Consider the following 16,805-nt stretch of genomic DNA (forward strand, 5'->3'; position numbering starts at 1 on the left):
TGGTTGTGTATTTTCTTCCTTGAGATGTTTCAAGTGAGCGTGCTGGATTTCGATCATTTCCGTATTACGGGTGGTGTTGTCGTTCACTAGCAGCGCAAGTCAATTCGGTGCTATTCAACAGGCATATGGCCGCAGATGAGCGAGTGTAAGTTGACAACGGTGAAATCTAGTGGCCCAGTGTACTTACTCTTTTTCCTTTCCGTCTCTTATTAGATCGTTGGAATATAGGCTAGGATGGCTGCTTGTATTGAGTTTCTGTAATTATGTCTCAGCTGGTTTTGGAACCACCAGATGTAAAGGGTTAAACATATAACTATTAGCTGCAACGCTTTTGTCTACTTGATTCAAAAATAAATTTTAGAAAAATTTTAATATGCATGTATTAATGATTTAGTTGTAGATATTGAAGTGGTACGTGGACAAGGGTGTCATAATATGGAGGGCAGTTGTATCAAGCTTTTTATCGCATTACACCCGTTGTCAGTGAAGACCGATTGTTATAATATCTGGGAATCGATGCGGGCACGACAAGTTCTAATAATAATTATGATATGTTACACAGAGCAGCAAAGCTGACACTCTTGTGTTAGTTACATTGCACTGTAGTGTTGCTTCCAGAAATTCGTACTCTAGTACCCCGTATGCTAGGCACAGAAACTTTTTGTATAGCAGGTTTTAGCCAACGGTCTCCCGAGCCAGAATGGTTGCAACGTTTATGGACCTTTGAAGAGGCGCTTCAGTCGCGGAAGATGCTATTTGTTGGCCGAGACGTACATTCTTGGTCGGATGTACAGCGTACGAATACGCTTGGACCGTTGTACCACCTATCTAATCAACCACTACATTCTGATGTAAGTTGGTGGAATGCTTGTAACACCCTACACCACGCACATAACCGTAAAACCACCAAAGATCATGACCGAGTATTTGCACTTGGAATCATGTTTCCGGATATTGTTAAGGGTATTACCGTCGATTATAAGCAGCCTTTGTCCGACTTATTGGTCCAATTTTATGCCCTTCTGGCGAAGAGCGATCTAAGCGTCTTGTGCTTCGGAGGAGCACGGTCCGAAAAGAATCCGTCATGGACTGGTGCTACCGGAACAGATTTACAGGACCGTTTCTTCGACACGGAAAATAGCGTTGCTGTTGTTGACATCGACGGACAATACATGCACGTAACTTGTACGAGTGTGATTAGCAAGATGCTAGCAGACACAGGGGAAGACCCACGTGCGTGAACGTACGACGATTTACCACCTATCCCTGGTCACCCCGCTGAAGAGGAGTTCATTACAGGCTACCTTGCAATATATGTTCAGCTACCTGGACACAAAAAGAGGAAAGTAGTAAATCTTTCTGATTTTGTTTCTTGCAACTTTGAACGTCGATCCTTTACCATCATCAACCCAAAGCTCCAGTTTTTGGCGCGTTTAATACCGCTTAAGAAGGAAAATTTGTTCTGGTGGATCGGTAGACTATTCCTCACAAAGGAAGTAGCTTCATTTTCATTCGATCTCACGGAAGATGAAAGTAGCCAAGGTACTGCTGGATATGAAGGAGGATATGTGATACTTTCCGGGATCCAATTCCATTCTTGGTACGATCGTCGTTTTCCAGTCATACAAAAGGAAGGACAGCATTACAAGGCAATCGGCACTTGTAGTATAAAAAACTCTGAATATTTTTTCGCTGATAACACTGCACCCCCTCAGACTTTTGTTATTAAGTAAACGGTATGGCATTTCCTTTGTATAGCCATGTCTTGAGCTCGCCGTCGTCCCTTGAGTTGATGGTTGAAACATCAGTGCTATACACTTAGTACCACGCATTATTATATCAATATGATAAATACATACAATGTACATCGTATATTTGGAAAATCCTGCTCAATTTGTTTTTGACCAGATGTCTTTCCACTGCACTTTTATCATCATTGCAAAGTATTATATGATGATAGAAGGTAACGGATGAAATCTAAGGTGATTCCATCCGCTTTCCAGTTGTCAAAAAAGATGAGGAGTACTACAAAGCGCTCGGTCCATGTGAAATAAAATAATCCGAATACTTTCTCGATGACTATACTGACAATGTTTTAAAGTATGATAACCTATCATTTTCTCTCTCACAGCGTTAGTTATGATTTATGATAGAGATAACTATGACAAAAAGACTTGTTGTGAGAAAAATGGAGTAAAGTGAAAGAGAGAGGGTGAAATGAATACCGAACAGCTATTGTATTAAAAATTTAGGGTCTAGCTATCTGAGGGACTATCTATTTTCCATGAGAGAGCGCAAATTGGATGCCACTGGTCATACGTCGTCTTCAAGTGCGTCTCTTTCTTTGCTATGATGTAATCTGTTACAACTGCTGTTGCTGATACTCTTATCGTGTCTGTCTGTTATCACTGAAGAAGAGATTTGTGTGTCTCACCCATCATTACTCGTTCATGTCAGCTCTCTCATACATGTCCTTTCTTTGCTGCGACTTTCAAGGCTTCTGTTACTATTTCATGTCTTGTTGTGCAAGGTCATAACATGTCTTTGTTATTTCTGACCCGCAATGTCTGTAAACTCGACTGCGTTTCTACCCACCTCATATTGCGTTTGCCTGGGTTGATTAACGAAAAGGCTATAGTGGTCTGGCGTAGAGATCGCGTGTGGCGCCATCGAGGAAGCAACCGCGACCTGGCGGAGGCAAAGAGGCTGTTCATAGAAGCCGTGGTTGTCGGTTGCTGCGGTAAAAAGCATTGACATAAATCTTTTTTTTTAAATTGTTCATCAATATAAGATTCCATGGTAAGCATCTGTTTTTTACTTTTTCTTGGGATAAGAAATATTGTGGTATACAAGCTGAGCCATTTATTTTCTCACATTTAGGCAGTGTACAATGGTTTGGATATCATTTGTGGAAAAAGAGAACAACTTAATAATTCTTTTTGCTCGTAACTCATATACGACTTTCTGTTTGAATATCTATAGTCGAAGATCGAAAACGGCCGTATTCGATTTCCTCAAGGCAACGTATGATGGTTTGACAATCTTTTTGGAAAGAGCGGGGATCTTCATTCGTAATACTATGATAGTTAACTGATATGACTTTCTGTTTCAATATCTATAGTTTAATGATCGAAAACCGCCGTATTCGACTTCTTTAAGGCGACGTATAATGGTTTGACAATCTTTTGGTAGCGGGTGGATATCACAATTTTTGTTTCTAGTAACTGATCACTGTATGAGAATTTTTGTGGATTTAAATTCTTGCAAAACACTAAGTAAATTAACAAGAATTCTTGTGGATTCCTTGTGAGCTTATATAGCGATAAAGCGGTCACACCTTTACAAAAAAGTATGACTTATCGAAGTATTGTCAAGCTATACAGACAATTATTGCTTGTCCACTGCATCTGGCAGAGGAAAGTTATGTGCATATAGTGCTTTCTGGTAGTTATTTTGCTATTTCCAGTAACTGAAATTATGAATGTTCTACCACGCTCTAGATCCATCTTTTCTTTTTTCTGTATCGCTCACATGATGGATGATGTGATCTTTCTTTTACTGCCACAAACAATGAAACAACTCATAGCCCCAGCTTACGTTATATATGCTCTCTTACCCAAGTGTTATCACGAACAACAAACTGTTAGGAGGAGCATAAACAAGCGAACCATACATGGGCAAGCACACAGAGAGCCAAAAAAAGTTTCGCTCTCCGCTTTTGTTGCTCTTTCACGACTACTTACAAAGTCTCTCCCTCTTCCTTTTATTTTCTGAAATTCAGGACTCTCTCGATCAATCATGTCCTCACCCAACGAATCCATCAGTGATTTCGGCAAGTATCACCATAAAGCAGCCTAAATTTTATTCCGTTTGCTCTTTGCCGTCTCTCTTGGGCTGTTCAACTACACCCACGTCCATACAGACACGCATACATAACGGGTGAAGGAGAGAGCGAGAAGTGGACGGTTGTAGTGACGGCGTTATATGTATACGCGCCGTCTACCAGCCCGCGTCAGCTTCAACGTTTTGATTAAAGAGTTTATGCTTACCAAACAACCCATTAGACGATGCCGCATCTACCAAGAAGCGAGGACGCGATCAATCCGTAGAACCTCAAGACGTTCCTGCGGACGTTGCTGTAAGTAGAGCAAGAGTGTCTGGGGAAAGTGGGGTTGGGTTTCGAGTTCAGCTTTTCTTATCGTACATTGCGTTATAAAGTAAATGCTAAACGTTCTGTGGACTTGTATGTAGAACAAGGTAGACGGGGACAAGCAGCCGACTTCTTCTGCACCCAAAAAATCGTAAGCGTCTATTATATTGAAAATAATTAGGAAGAATTTAATGCAGAAGACTAATTGATGTATTTCATCGCTATGCTGTTTATATGTATCAACAGTAAGCGCGACGGAGAAGAAGAAGATATAGAACCATCATCTGCAACGTCAGTACGCACGATCCGTCGAAATTTAAAAGACATGTCTACGGCTGATAAAGAATCCAACAATCCAGAATCCACAACATCATTACAACCTAACGAACAAGAAGAGGATACCACCATGCATCATAACGAAGAAAAAAATAAGGAGGATGAAGAGATACAAGAGGCATCTTCAGAGACAATCAAAGAAGCTGCGGTAGATACAACGACAATGACGAATAATGGCTCATCACCTTTGCTGCATGATCAACAAGCAGAACAACAAGAGCAAGAAAAAGAATCAGCATCCGAAAAAAAGAAGCATGCATTTGCGGCATTCGGTGGTGGCAATGAAGATGATGACGGTTGGGGTGAGTTCGCAGAAGTGGATAAAGATGAGCAGGCAAAAAAGGATTCAGCGGCTGCAGCAGAAGAAAGACCAAAGTATACATTTGGCGCCACATCCGGGTTTGGTACTAAGGGTTGGAGCTCACAGCAAACAGCCACTCCACCGGTTGCACAAACGACACAAAAGGTAAAGATAACAACCGCAAATTTCTCTCAATTGCTTTATCACTAGGCACTTCATGAAGATATTGACATGTTGAAACATATCATATAGCCAACATTTGGCGGATTCTCCGGATTTGGTGCATTCGGCTCAAGATCTGGCACCAACAGCTCAACAACAGCAACAACAACAACCCCGTTAGTGCCAACAGCTTCTAGCAGTAACAAACCTGTGACGTTCGGATCGTTTGCTCAAGCTTCTTCGTTTGCCCTGGCGGCAGCAAGTAGCCCTACGAATGCCTTGCAGTCCGTATCTGTACTAAACAAAGACTTGAGCTATCTCTCAAACGCAAGCACCACTACGGACAATGAAGACGACGGAGAAAGCAACAACACGGAAACACGTAGCGCAACATTGACACCTGAACCAGCTGCCGATAATACCACCAGCACGACGACAAACCCAATTAAACCTGTGAAGCAAGCCGAAGTGTTTACGGGCGAAGAAGATGAAGATACATTGTATCAGACCAAGGCAAAACTGTATGAAATGGAGGGCACCACGGGCAATTGGAAAGAACGTGGTGTTGGTACATTACGTATCAAGCAACATAAAGAAAATAGCGAGCGCAGGCGTGTCGTGATGCGCGCAGATTCTGTATACCGTCTCATCCTTAATATCCGACTGGTATCGTGGCTCAAGTTTGAAATCATGCAGGAAAGATTTGTACGGTTTGGTGCGATCGAGATGGAGACGAACGAGAACGGAACAGCGGAGCGGAAGTTCCGTAGTTTTGCGCTTAAAGTAAGATTTCTTTGCTGTTCTCATTTTATATCGTTGGCAGAATGGATTGAGGAAAGAGGAAGTAGCACCCACTAACTGTATACATCAATAACAAAACAGGTAGCAAATCCTACGGCCGCCGACGACTTACTAAACAACTTGGTCTCATCGCTACCCAATGAGGACGAAAAAGCAAAAGATTAATGATTTTAATATATATATAAAAATATACAATTGTTTTTTATACTCTGCTAGTTTGTTATTTTTTCGACACGATTAATTTGAAGAAAGACAAGTTGGGGTTTGAAGGGTATTGATCAAAAAAGAAATTGGGGGAGCGAAAAAAGAAACGGATTTAAGAGAGGGAAAAGGGAGTGAAACGAACCTGCGCGTTGATTGTAGCTGTTTGTTGTAGTATATATACAAGAGTAAATAGAGAGAGGAAATTGAGATAAAAGGTGAGGGACACGTTGGTTAGGAAGGGGAGGATCATTCAATAACTATGATAATAATCTATCGCATCTTTCAAGAGATTCCACTAGGTGGCTGTAGCATGACATAGTTGGCCGGGAAAATGCCCACTGCACCATTCTCTAGACGACCTTGCCACCAATCACTGGAATGGCCGGTGGCAGGATCCACCTTGGATGTGACAAAGATGGTCTGGCCTTGCCGCAAGTTCAACTCCATAGGTCCCTCTGCAACAAAATCATGCATGACCGTTGCCAACTCCTCTTTGCCTTGCAATAACAATCGTCGCTGATTATATTCGCGTGCGCGCTGGAACAATTTGTAAAGTGCGTATGGGAGACCCAAAAAGATAGCGAGAGCGAACAGAATAGATCGCTTGCGGCGGATGGGTTGTTGTTGTTGTTGTTGTTGTTCGCCTTCTTGACCTTCAGGACCTTCCAATTGTCGTTGTTGACCTTCTTGTTGAGGTGGTTGCTCCAAGAGTTCAGGTGGTATCTCTCGTCCAGTCAATCGATAAAACAACCGTTTGAACCATCGAATCCATGCATAAATGCTAAACAAGTTGCCAAGATAATGCTGCAAATTTCCAAACTGTTCAGCAACACCGACCATGGCCATAAAACTGGAATGTGTTGCCATGAAAGTCGAGTCCAACATTTGTGCGAATCCACCAAATGCACTGACAACTTGTGAAATGACTTCAAATGTAGCTCGTGTACTAGATTCCATGCCTCCTTGTTGGCCAAATTCGTCGCCTGGTCCGCCCATCATGCCACCACCACCAAAACGACTGTATGGGGACCCAAAGCCGCCTAATCCGCCATAGCTCCCGTAGCCACCGTATCCGCCATAGGATGATCCGTAACCACCGTAACTCGAGCCGTAGCGACTGTATGGGCTGCTGTATGATCCGTATCCACCATAGCCTCCCATGGTGCTGCCATATCCTCCCATGGTGCTGCCGTATCCTCCCATGGTGCTGCCGTATCCTCCCAAGGTGCTGCCGTAACCCCCCATTCCCCCAACTAATATATTGTTTTAATACCCGTCTGTTAACTAACGTTATATAAAACAGAAGCAATCGTATGCAGTAATATATGTATCTTTACTTACCTCCTCCATAACCGGTTGTGCTTGCCATGGCCGATGGCCGATTAGGTACAGCGGGGGAATTGACAGAAGAAGTAAGATCAGTCGTTATTGAAGATGCAGGAGCACCGCCACTGAGTGCTGAAGTGGCCGAAGTTGTTGTTGAAGCTGCTGTCGTCCCTCCTGTTTCCCAAGGTTTTGGAGGACTAGGCATAATAATTTAGACGAACGAAAAGTTCAGAGTAGAGTGTTTCTTTGTAAAATAAAAGGAAGGTATATTTTACCCCGCATCTGCATTCTCATTTTGTCAGCACAAATTCGATACTTCCGTATCCTAAATCTGGTAATAAAGTTGAGTTTAAGCATGCGAGAAAAAAAAAGTACACATGGTGGAAAGAAATTCCTTCATATCACAAATTAGCCGCGTAACAACAAGTAAATAAAGCCGTTGCTCAACGACTGAATTACCGGTTACTGGACGATGTCTCATACAGTTGCTTTAGGGAGGAGAAAAAGAGGGGATAGAGTGGCGGTGAAGGCAATGACGAACCTTCACTTGTATACAACAATTCATTTCTGGAAACACTGTACCCACATAGCACACTTAGTATGATATATAAAGCCATGCTGCAACGAAGAAACAAAGCTGATACGACAACCAATAAGCATCTCCGCTGGGAGGACCAGAAGAACCGTACATACTCTTCATAACAGTGATGGTGATGGCTTTACATGATAAAGTTGAAGGGAAATTTTCCATGACGGAAACAGTGATATCCTCGACGCACCATAATTCTACACTTTTGAGAGATGCAGTACGTGCGGATTGTCTAAGCGCCCTCCGACTGTACCAAGTGTGACCTATTTTAGAGGCGATGAGCCGTTGTTGCTGTTGTTTTCTCCCAATGATCAAAAAAAGCTGGTCATCGTTCCATCACAGATGTATCTTGCCTCGGTGAGACTGATTGTATGGAGCGTAGAGTTCAGGTAATGTATAATCGTCAACAACGCTGCTACGGAAACAGGGTGATAGTTTCGCAGGTTATATCAGCTAAGCGACGACGACCAAGGATACCGAACGACACGTGCCGGAGCTGATTTCGGAAGCGGTGGCGTATAATGAAAAGTTTGGTGGATCGATACTTGTTGCTGTCTACCACCAATACACGAGGGTTCAGACAAAGATCAGCAACACGCTCTAAAGCATGACCTGGAAGGTAGGGTACGATGATTTATAGCGTTAGAAGCGTCGTTGTCGGTTCAGTAGGTGGAGAAAACGAGGAATCGAAAAAGTCAAATATGTCCAAAGTGTAATAGTCCAGGCATGTTAAGCTTTTGCACTTTGAAATGACAGAAATCAGTGAAAAAAGTATGGATGCTTTTGATATAGTTGGGCTGAAGGTTCGATACAGCAGGTATGCCAGGATACATGTTGACATCACGCGTTATTGTGCAATCTAAGGATACGAATAATTTTTTTGAGTTATAACAGAGATGTATTCAAATTCGCGTTTCCTTCCTTACCCTTATTTTTTTCCTGTCTATGTCTATATGTAAACGTTTACTACTGACCAAAGCCGGCCAGCAAGAGTACCTTCGTGAACGAACAGATACTATATGTATGCATTCGTCTATAATAAAACTTCAAATCATGTTGCTAACAAGTTGTTGAAGAAGGCGTTGCTGTAACGGTGGCTCTCTTTACCCGGGAATCGTATTGATTGGTTGTTGTTTCTACGATATTTTGTTCATAATGGTTTCAAGTAAAAAATTATCGGCGAAGTACACATGATGTATGCTCAACTTAGCTCCGACCTACAAGTAGCGAACTTGGATCCAACTGATGTGGCGTTGCTGATATCTTGAGGCTAAATAAAAGTACTAATTGATGTACACAGTATATATACGTAGTGATAACTTGAAGAGTGATAAGCATCTAATTTCAAAGGAAGACGAAGTAGGTGCTGCCGCAGTTACAGAGTAGATATATGATGCGTTACTCTGTGTGTAACTCTACGTAACCTATGCTTCATGATTCACCAGCTTCAGACAACTCTGCCCTATCTGGCACAACTTAAAAAAATTACATCATGATGATGCTCACGGCGTGTGTATACATGTGCAAAGTGTGGCAACAAGTAGTTTTTTTTATTACGGTTGTATTACGAATTATGTACAGAGTTCTTTTTCAAAGTTCATCGCTCTCACTTTTACTCTTCCTTTTTAGCAGCTACAGATGTGTTGGACATGGAGTTCTTTGCATCAGTACCAGTAGTATGAGCTTTGGCGAAATAAGCTCTGGTTTTTGCATAAGCTGAACCCATGTTATCGTTCATGTATGACTGGGCGTTGTTCATCTGTTCCTTCAAAATAGCTTCTCCTTGCATCAAGTGCGAATCCACGATGCCTTTGTTGGACATGTACAAGCGAGGGAAAATGAAGGCTGAAATGACAAAGAAAAGGATAATGGTGCGGCTTGACATGTGTGCTGAAATGGCCCAGGTCACGTAAAAGATGGCAAACCACTACATTTTACGTAATCTATCATTTAGTCAATCATAGCGACATCAACAGTGTGCGTGAAGAACACGAGTAGATATCAGTAATTACCTTCAAGCTGGTCATGGAATCTTCGATAAAGACAATGCGAGCAAGTGCACGGATGATGGTCTCAGCAATATCGACACCCAATGAGCTGTAGTGATGGACCAAACGCTTGTCGACCGTAGTCAACTGCTCCTTGTTACCAATGACACCTCTGAAAGACATGCATTAGCAATTACTACTCTTTTTTTTTGCGCAAGCAATAATTAAAAAGCGACTCATACCGATAAGGATGGACAACTTCACTGCCTTCAGAAAAGACCTTTTGAGTCTGGGTCACAAATGTGACATAGATGAGATTCAACCCGATGGCGACAGTCAACAATGCAGCACCGAGTTGGAGCAAAGAATACGAACGGGTCAGCATGATTGAGCTGACAATAATGGCCAACGTAGCGCCGGAACGAACTGGGTTTTTCCATTGCAAAACGTCATAAACATCACGTTCTATACGACGGGTAACATCGTTACGTTGCATATCTAACAACCCATTTTTTAAGCATTGATGCTTTACTCTTTTGAAGTAAACCTCAAATGTAAAGGAAAAAATGTATATACCAATAGAGCTCTTATCCGTCATCATTTCATTTTGGGTGCCAACAGTCTTTTGTTGACTTGCCAAAGTAGTAGACGGAGCAGTGGAAGTTTTGTTTGTGTTGTTGTCCTTCATTGTTGATGATGGGAGGTCATCGACACCCGTTTTGCCAGCGCCAGCAGCATCATGCGTCTTGGCCGTGTTATGGCTGAATGGTTTGGCGGACCGTACGCTGGTAGGTTCGGTGTCGTTCATTTTGTTATCGTCCAGATCGGCAAGCACTGAGGATTTTCTTTTGTGGCCGTTTTCTTCGGGTGGAGTAACAGGTCGACGAGTATAATCAGTATCCATTTTCAATATAAAAAAAAAGAAAAGACCGGAACCTTTATAGCGAGGGGGGCTTGTCGTGATATATATATAAATCGTTAATGAAAGACAGAAACGGGTAAGGCCAGGAATTGGAGTATAAGCGGGGGTAATGCGATACAATTTGAATGCAAGGGTTTGAGGTGCGGCACCATTACAGACAACTCGAATAAATAATGACAATGGTGATGATGTAACACCATCATATGTGCATGATTGATTGGCTATCATTACAAGGGTTATCCTAGCTAGTTGTGTTGGCGGTATTTTTAGATTATACCCAAATGCCAATGACAGCCATGACAGCTGCACCAGCATACATGGAAAGAAAAGACCCCACTTTGGTAGATCGACGCATCTTTTTAAACCGATCATCAAAAATCATTTCGCTTGCCAACAAGTTGACCAATCCCACATAGATCAAGATACCAGACGAGACCGCGTCAAAAATGCCTTGTGCCAATAATGCAGCGGCAGAATTGCCGTTGTAGGAAGAGGAAATACCCACGCCAATGGCTGCACCTACTGGCGTCGTCCAAGCGAAAAATAAGGCCATGCCAAGCGCTCTTTTGCAATTGATCATGTTGACTTCTGCTATCCGTGCGCCCAAAGCAAATCCTTCAAAAAATTGATGGAAGCATAGTGCAATCATAAGGCCGGAAAACTCGTCTTGTCCAGTGACACCCAAGGTTATTCCGATGATTACCGAGTGTGTCAAGATGCCGAATTCTAGTACGACCGTGCTGAGCCATCGCTTGGTATCGTTCATGGATTCGCCCTTGGTTGTGGAGTCCCACGCAGTGCGGTCGTGTGCAGGACATGAGGTGAATGTTGGCTCTAATTTTTCGTCTTGTATCGTTGCCCGCCGACCATGAACATAATAGTTTTCGTTGGCCACTGACTCGTCCACCATGGTTACTTGTGAGCGCGGCCGGCCGTTCTCGTCGTTAGTATTGTTGTTGTTACTGTCAATATTTTCGTCGTCGTGTCCGACAGCAGGATGGGTGTCAATGATGTCGTGCGTGCATTGATATGGTGGTTGTGGGGTTTCAGGAATCATTGTATTATGGGCGGTTATGACTGGGTCGTTGTTTGTTGGATCATGGTGTGAGCGTAATGTGCTAGTTTGATGCAAACCGTCAAAACGGTGCTCGAGTTGCGTGGTTGCCAAGTATTCAATCAATTGCATAGCAAGAATAGCACACATGGCGAACAGCATGGCAAATGAAGGATATTTCTCATGCCATACATCCCCAAGACACGGTGAGGCGAGCTTTTCAGTCGCGGGTTGAAGCATGTGAATTAATGCGGTGGCAATGATAACGCCAACGCCGAAAGATTTGCCTTTTTGTCATTGGTATTAGCGAAACCAACGATTTCGTGCAATGCATTATCATCATTGCATATACAGCAAAAAGAATGAAAGAACGACATACCGAATGTGATAACACGTGGTGGTATTCCAAAAGCAGGGACGAATTTAGACGCGATGGGTATCAGTACGCCAAAGCTGGAGACGGCAAAAATAATGAATATGGCTGCTATATGGACGGGGCGATTGTACGATGACAATGCTTCTGCTGAGCATGACTGTGCGTCGTCCGCGTCTGGTCAAATGATTACATTTATACTTTTTTGTAAGTTTGTGCCTTTCTTTTCTAGTTCTCTTTGTGGAATGACTTTTACCAGACGACACGGTCATCGCAAAGACCACCCATATCAGCAACAGAGGCAATGGCCAAATCATTAAAAAATGGAAAAAGAGACCGGAACAAAAAAATGCGACTAGTTCGAACTGATAAAGTAAAATGTCAATACAAGCAAACAAAGTATTACATTTGGAACATTGTTAGCCACCTTGGCGATGGCGTCAAATTTACCCCAGCCTCCCTCCTCAATATAGAATTTACTATGCGCGGAAATATCGCCACTTTTAAATTGACATCATGGAATAACAAACAACGCTTTTTGTCAGTGGGAGATCATAAGCCTTGGTTATCCTCACAGTGAAGGCGATTGGCAAAAGTAATAGTAATAGTTGCTATAAATGAAACATGCTTATAATTATAAGGTTAGTTGAAATCGGTGGTTTCTAGTCACATCTTGGAAAACACTCTAGTCATGTAAAGTGCCTGACGATATTCGCTTAGATACTGTTGGACGTAGCAACTGAATCTGCTACGACAACCTGGATGCGCATCAAGCAAAAGTAATCAGTGTCGATCTAGGCCTTGTTATATCGGGGATGTCTCAAATCAACTCAATGACAAAAAGACCGACGCAGGTGTAGTTCAATCTTTTTAGAGTTGCAGCATGAGCGCCCTCACTTTGACAATCAAAAGAACTGCCCGTGTTGCACAAAGATTAATAACCATTCTCATTAAAAGACATGATATATGAGCAAGTTCATAAACTACATAAGCACGAGACATACCTTTTTACTCTTTTCCTCTTCTTCCCCGACCGATCGAATATTCTCCAGAAAGAATAAGACGTGTATATAAACCATCTAGCTAAATGGTAACTACAGTAGAAACTACCACACAATCAGTACGTACTGAAGCTGTCGAAGCACCAGCACTGTCACCTCCACTTGCCAGCAGCAATACCAATCATATCGGCTTTACTGAATTTCGACTTGATCCACTCGATGCTCATGCCACACCACCTCATCAACTACGCGAATCATGTCGAACATTCACCTTGAATCTCGAACCTACCCCCGGCACACCCCTTGCACAATCGTTTAAAAAGTTTCAGGACTGTTCATATTCGACAAGTGGACCGAATCGTGCTCACGACACTACACCCCATATCTCCATACTCGGCAAAGTAACAATCACACGAGGCGATCAGTCGCAATGGCGTACTGCTGACCGGCTCCATCAAATTATCAGCCAACAAGTACAGTTACTCGATATGTTGACAGCACCAATTTTTGGCGGTTATCAGACCATTTCCAAACCTACACGCGCACTCGTCATGCATGTCCATGTCGATGCTGATTTTGCTAAACTCGCTCGTTCTATCCATCGACTCATGACGCCCGAACAAGGTGTCAATTTCCAAACCATCCCACCCATGAACCGTATCTATCTTGCCTACGACATTTTACATTCTTTATCCCCCACAACGCTGTCCAAGTTGAATACCTTAGCCAAGGAGACTATCGTTGTCGATGATTGGGTGTTGCACGGACAAGATTGGCAGCTGTCGTTGTATGAAGTCATCCTTGAAAGTCGCGTAAAAGGCATACAGCAGCAGGCAGTCTTGATAGATTCGTGGCAACTTAACAAGCCTCAAAGCAATACTGCACCCTCGACACCCTGGTTGTCAAAGTCATTACGCGTCAAACTTGCAGTCTTGTCAACACGTTGTTTTGGACCACGGCCCTCTGCTTCTACTTCTACTTCCTCGGCATCTGCAAATCTTGTCAGCAATAGTAGTACTAATGAGAACGAGATAGAATCACGTTCGTGACATATGCATTTTGTATACCACTATCGTAAACCTCCTCTTCCATACATCCTCCTCCATTCTCTCCTCTATCACTGATTATGTAAAAGCAAATGCACTATCCCAACATATTTTTCTACCCATCAATCTTCATATCCAAAAAAAAAAAATTCAAGCCATTCGAGTCGATTTTATCGTAAAAAGATGCATGGTGTTGTTGTTTTTTGCCAGAACGTATGGGGCTTTTTTTCAGTCTGTTGCGTCTTGGTGATATATATGTATATGTGTTGCGAGTTAAAAGAAAGGAATAAAAGAGAAAAGGCGCGTGATGTGGTGTGTTGTACGTGTGCTTGCGCGTGTGTGTTTGTGTGCGGTTTTGTTCTTTGAGAGGGCGTACGTATATATACCTACGTCAAAGCTCACTCTACTGCTCCATTTCCGTATCCTCGTCCACCCCGCGAATATACAAAACGTTGTTACATCTAAAAAAAACCAGGTACTCTCAAATTAGAAGCTGTCACGGTGATTTACAACCACACAACACAGCATACCTGATCAACACTTCGCCCAAAGTGCCTGTTGAAACACCGTCTTTGAATTCTTCAGTGTTGGCCAACTATTATTTTTTATAAGAAAAAAAATTAATGGATCCACTCACGAATGGCTGCTCATTGCTGATTTGAAAGTTAATTGTTTATTACTTGAAGATTCATGTAGCCATCAACAGACACGAGGTAACCCTTGTATTCGCCACCCCATTTGAGCTTGACGATCACAGGCTTTCCCGTAAGATCATTGAGAAATGGTTTTGGGTTTACGGGAACAAACTACGCAAAAAAAAATTAGACCAGTATTTTTTTTAAAAAATTCTAACACTGAAAAGCAAAGAGACATCGCGTGCAGTGTTTATATGGGAATAGCATAAGAAAAAGGAGGAATGCTTACTGCGGCCATGATTTGTTAAAAAGTGGGAATCGATGAACGGAGTCGACAAACGAACGCGAAGCCCAATACTTTGAAAGCTCAAACGTCGGAGGTGACTGAGCTTAGAGTGATAAAGACGTCACTAACTGCCAAATCTAGAGCACAAATGAATACAGGGTCTAGAGTGTGATAGTGGCTACAAGTTCTTATCCTATCCGTCAAAACCAGAGATCTTTGAGCAACCGCTTGTACCGTTCAATTGATTAATGTACAATGAATCATATGGAAGCGGTTATAGAGTACATTAATACATTTGTCAAAAAGACAAGTAGCAAATAGGTGAGAAAAAACCATTGATTGTACATTTTTTGATCCTGTTATGTATAACCCGTTCATGCATAACAAAATAATACTGAGTGGGTACAATTTGGGATTGCAGAGATACAGCCACAGGTTTTCTTAAGGGAAAATGAAATCAGACTTAGCATGAGCATTCACACCTCCGTGCGTTGCGAAGACGAGCTGAGGTGATCAGAGCATCGTGAGGAAAAAGTGTCGTGCATGTAGAGTAGTGCGTGTAAAACGGAGAGCAAAACTCACCAGTCAACGCACTATTGATGGTTCTTCTCAGGATATGACTTGCTTTGCTCAGTTGGTGTAGAAAGATCGACGAAAAGGCGGTAGAACTAGTCTGTCCTTTGCAATGATGGATGATACTGATGTAAGCAGATTGATGTGTATCCTTTACGTGCATCACGGTTGCTTGTGGTGCATTGCTTTTTACTGTTGACTTGGGCACTGGCGGTTATTGCATTTTTAATGCTGTTGACTGAATGTATCTTTCCGTCTGGCATATAGAGATGCTTCTTGATATACAAGACTGGTCGAAAGAGAAGAGTGACTCGTTAGCTAATACAAATGTTCACCGCTATTTGATACGTTAAATGGCCCATACATACCTTTCACTCGACATTATTTTTATAAAATATGTTTACTTCTCTTTGTGTGCGCGATCAGCAGATGAGACAATTCGTACTATGAAATTGATGCCGCATTGGACATTACGAAACATGATAAGGATGGTGGCAAACCAGTATTTTTGATGTTGAACGATATGTAGTAGGTTGTTAGTATTACCTAGTGAACTACCAGTATAAACGAAATCGCTGTACTGGTATCTTACCGTACAAAATCGCTCATATTTTCGAGTTGTCTTACATTATTCCTATGAGATACCGGTGAGAAATCATACAAACAATTATGGCTTGCGATAGCTCGTATACCTACGGCTTTTATAAACATTTAAAGCCCCTGATTTATATCTATTATCCACTGCTCTGGCATTACACTACTTTTTCGGGTCATATCCACGAAGTGCAACTACGATGGTGAGCAATAGCGAAGGTATCTTGAGTTTGTGTATTTTATATTGGCCAGATTTATAGAGCAATTATACATGCAGATATCTTCCTTAACTTCAAACACCATTTGCTGGTTTTTCCCAGAAGATTTGAGCCCAACCTCCTTGGGCAGCAGTGTATGAAGTGGATAATGCTCACCAAAAGGGCCTTTTATTATTGTATATCATCCTATATAACTCTTATAAGGTAGAGCTATATGTTCTAGCGCACCGTATACTACGCTTACAC

The 16,805-nt window shown here is 42.2% G+C and overlaps 8 protein-coding genes across 8 annotated transcripts; 3 read left to right on the top strand and 5 right to left on the bottom strand.

Moving 5' to 3' along the window:
• Positions 1-125: 125 nt before the first annotated feature.
• On the top strand, positions 126-1,769 carry BDB00DRAFT_790262 (uncharacterized protein; the record flags this gene model as incomplete). Its single annotated transcript, XM_053120943.1, has 6 exons — positions 126-145; positions 214-293; positions 395-411; positions 670-851; positions 1,343-1,542; positions 1,759-1,769. The coding sequence occupies 6 exons, from the start codon at positions 126-128 to the stop codon at positions 1,767-1,769; spliced, it is 510 nt and encodes a 169-aa protein (XP_052976762.1).
• Positions 1,770-3,797: 2,028 nt separating this feature from the next.
• On the top strand, positions 3,798-6,076 carry BDB00DRAFT_551685 (uncharacterized protein). Its single transcript, XM_053117824.1, has 5 exons — positions 3,798-4,138; positions 4,262-4,301; positions 4,397-4,952; positions 5,040-5,732; positions 5,832-6,076. The coding sequence occupies exons 1-5, from the start codon at positions 3,985-3,987 to the stop codon at positions 5,913-5,915; spliced, it is 1,527 nt and encodes a 508-aa protein (XP_052976763.1). The 5' UTR covers positions 3,798-3,984; the 3' UTR covers positions 5,916-6,076.
• A 160-nt stretch (positions 6,077-6,236) lies between these two features.
• BDB00DRAFT_768658 (Peroxin 13, N-terminal region-domain-containing protein) lies at positions 6,237-7,115 on the bottom strand (the record flags this gene model as incomplete). Its single annotated transcript, XM_053119755.1, has 1 exon — positions 6,237-7,115. One exon carries the CDS (start codon positions 7,113-7,115, stop codon positions 6,237-6,239), a length of 879 nt encoding a protein of 292 aa, XP_052976764.1.
• Positions 7,116-7,153: 38 nt separating this feature from the next.
• Positions 7,154-7,615, bottom strand: BDB00DRAFT_837438 (uncharacterized protein; the record flags this gene model as incomplete). Its single annotated transcript, XM_053124552.1, has 1 exon — positions 7,154-7,615. A coding segment is annotated over exon 1 (194 nt), but the record flags the coding sequence as incomplete, so codon positions are not given.
• A 1,866-nt stretch (positions 7,616-9,481) lies between these two features.
• BDB00DRAFT_768721 (Reticulon-domain-containing protein) lies at positions 9,482-10,353 on the bottom strand (the record flags this gene model as incomplete). Its single annotated transcript, XM_053119760.1, has 3 exons — positions 9,482-9,796; positions 9,882-10,029; positions 10,100-10,353. The coding sequence occupies 3 exons, from the start codon at positions 10,351-10,353 to the stop codon at positions 9,482-9,484; spliced, it is 717 nt and encodes a 238-aa protein (XP_052976766.1).
• Positions 10,354-11,050: 697 nt separating this feature from the next.
• BDB00DRAFT_875242 (Zinc/iron permease) lies at positions 11,051-12,523 on the bottom strand (the record flags this gene model as incomplete). The annotated part of the gene is made up of 3 exons (XM_053127318.1): positions 11,051-12,120; positions 12,213-12,383; positions 12,463-12,523. The coding sequence occupies 3 exons, from the start codon at positions 12,521-12,523 to the stop codon at positions 11,051-11,053; spliced, it is 1,302 nt and encodes a 433-aa protein (XP_052976767.1).
• A 703-nt stretch (positions 12,524-13,226) lies between these two features.
• On the top strand, positions 13,227-14,403 carry BDB00DRAFT_837444 (uncharacterized protein). Its single transcript, XM_053124553.1, has one exon. It carries the CDS (start codon positions 13,294-13,296, stop codon positions 14,254-14,256), a length of 963 nt encoding a protein of 320 aa, XP_052976768.1. The 5' UTR covers positions 13,227-13,293; the 3' UTR covers positions 14,257-14,403.
• Positions 14,404-14,656: 253 nt separating this feature from the next.
• On the bottom strand, positions 14,657-15,186 carry BDB00DRAFT_875244 (uncharacterized protein; the record flags this gene model as incomplete). The annotated part of the gene is made up of 4 exons (XM_053127319.1): positions 14,657-14,714; positions 14,784-14,848; positions 14,934-15,059; positions 15,178-15,186. The coding sequence occupies 4 exons, from the start codon at positions 15,184-15,186 to the stop codon at positions 14,657-14,659; spliced, it is 258 nt and encodes an 85-aa protein (XP_052976769.1).
• Positions 15,187-16,805: the final 1,619 nt, after the last annotated feature.

This window comes from Zychaea mexicana (genome assembly GCF_025766255.1).
Source record: "Zychaea mexicana strain RSA 1403 chromosome Unknown BDB00scaffold_70, whole genome shotgun sequence".
Classification (NCBI taxonomy): Eukaryota; Fungi; Mucoromycota; class Mucoromycetes; order Mucorales; family Lichtheimiaceae; genus Zychaea; species Zychaea mexicana.

Excerpts from the sequence above, each read along its gene's own strand:
- BDB00DRAFT_837444 (XM_053124553.1), top strand. The coding sequence starts at position 13,294 with ATGGTAACTACAGTAGAAACTACCACACAATCAGTACGTACTGAAGCT.
- BDB00DRAFT_551685 (XM_053117824.1), top strand. The coding sequence starts at position 3,985 with ATGTATACGCGCCGTCTACCAGCCCGCGTCAGCTTCAACGTTTTGATT. Across the intron at positions 4,302-4,396 it reads TCTTCTGCACCCAAAAAATC|TAAGCGCGACGGAGAAGAAG; the intron begins GTAAGCGTCTAT and ends ATGTATCAACAG. Across the intron at positions 4,953-5,039 it reads TTGCACAAACGACACAAAAG|CCAACATTTGGCGGATTCTC; the intron begins GTAAAGATAACA and ends CATATCATATAG.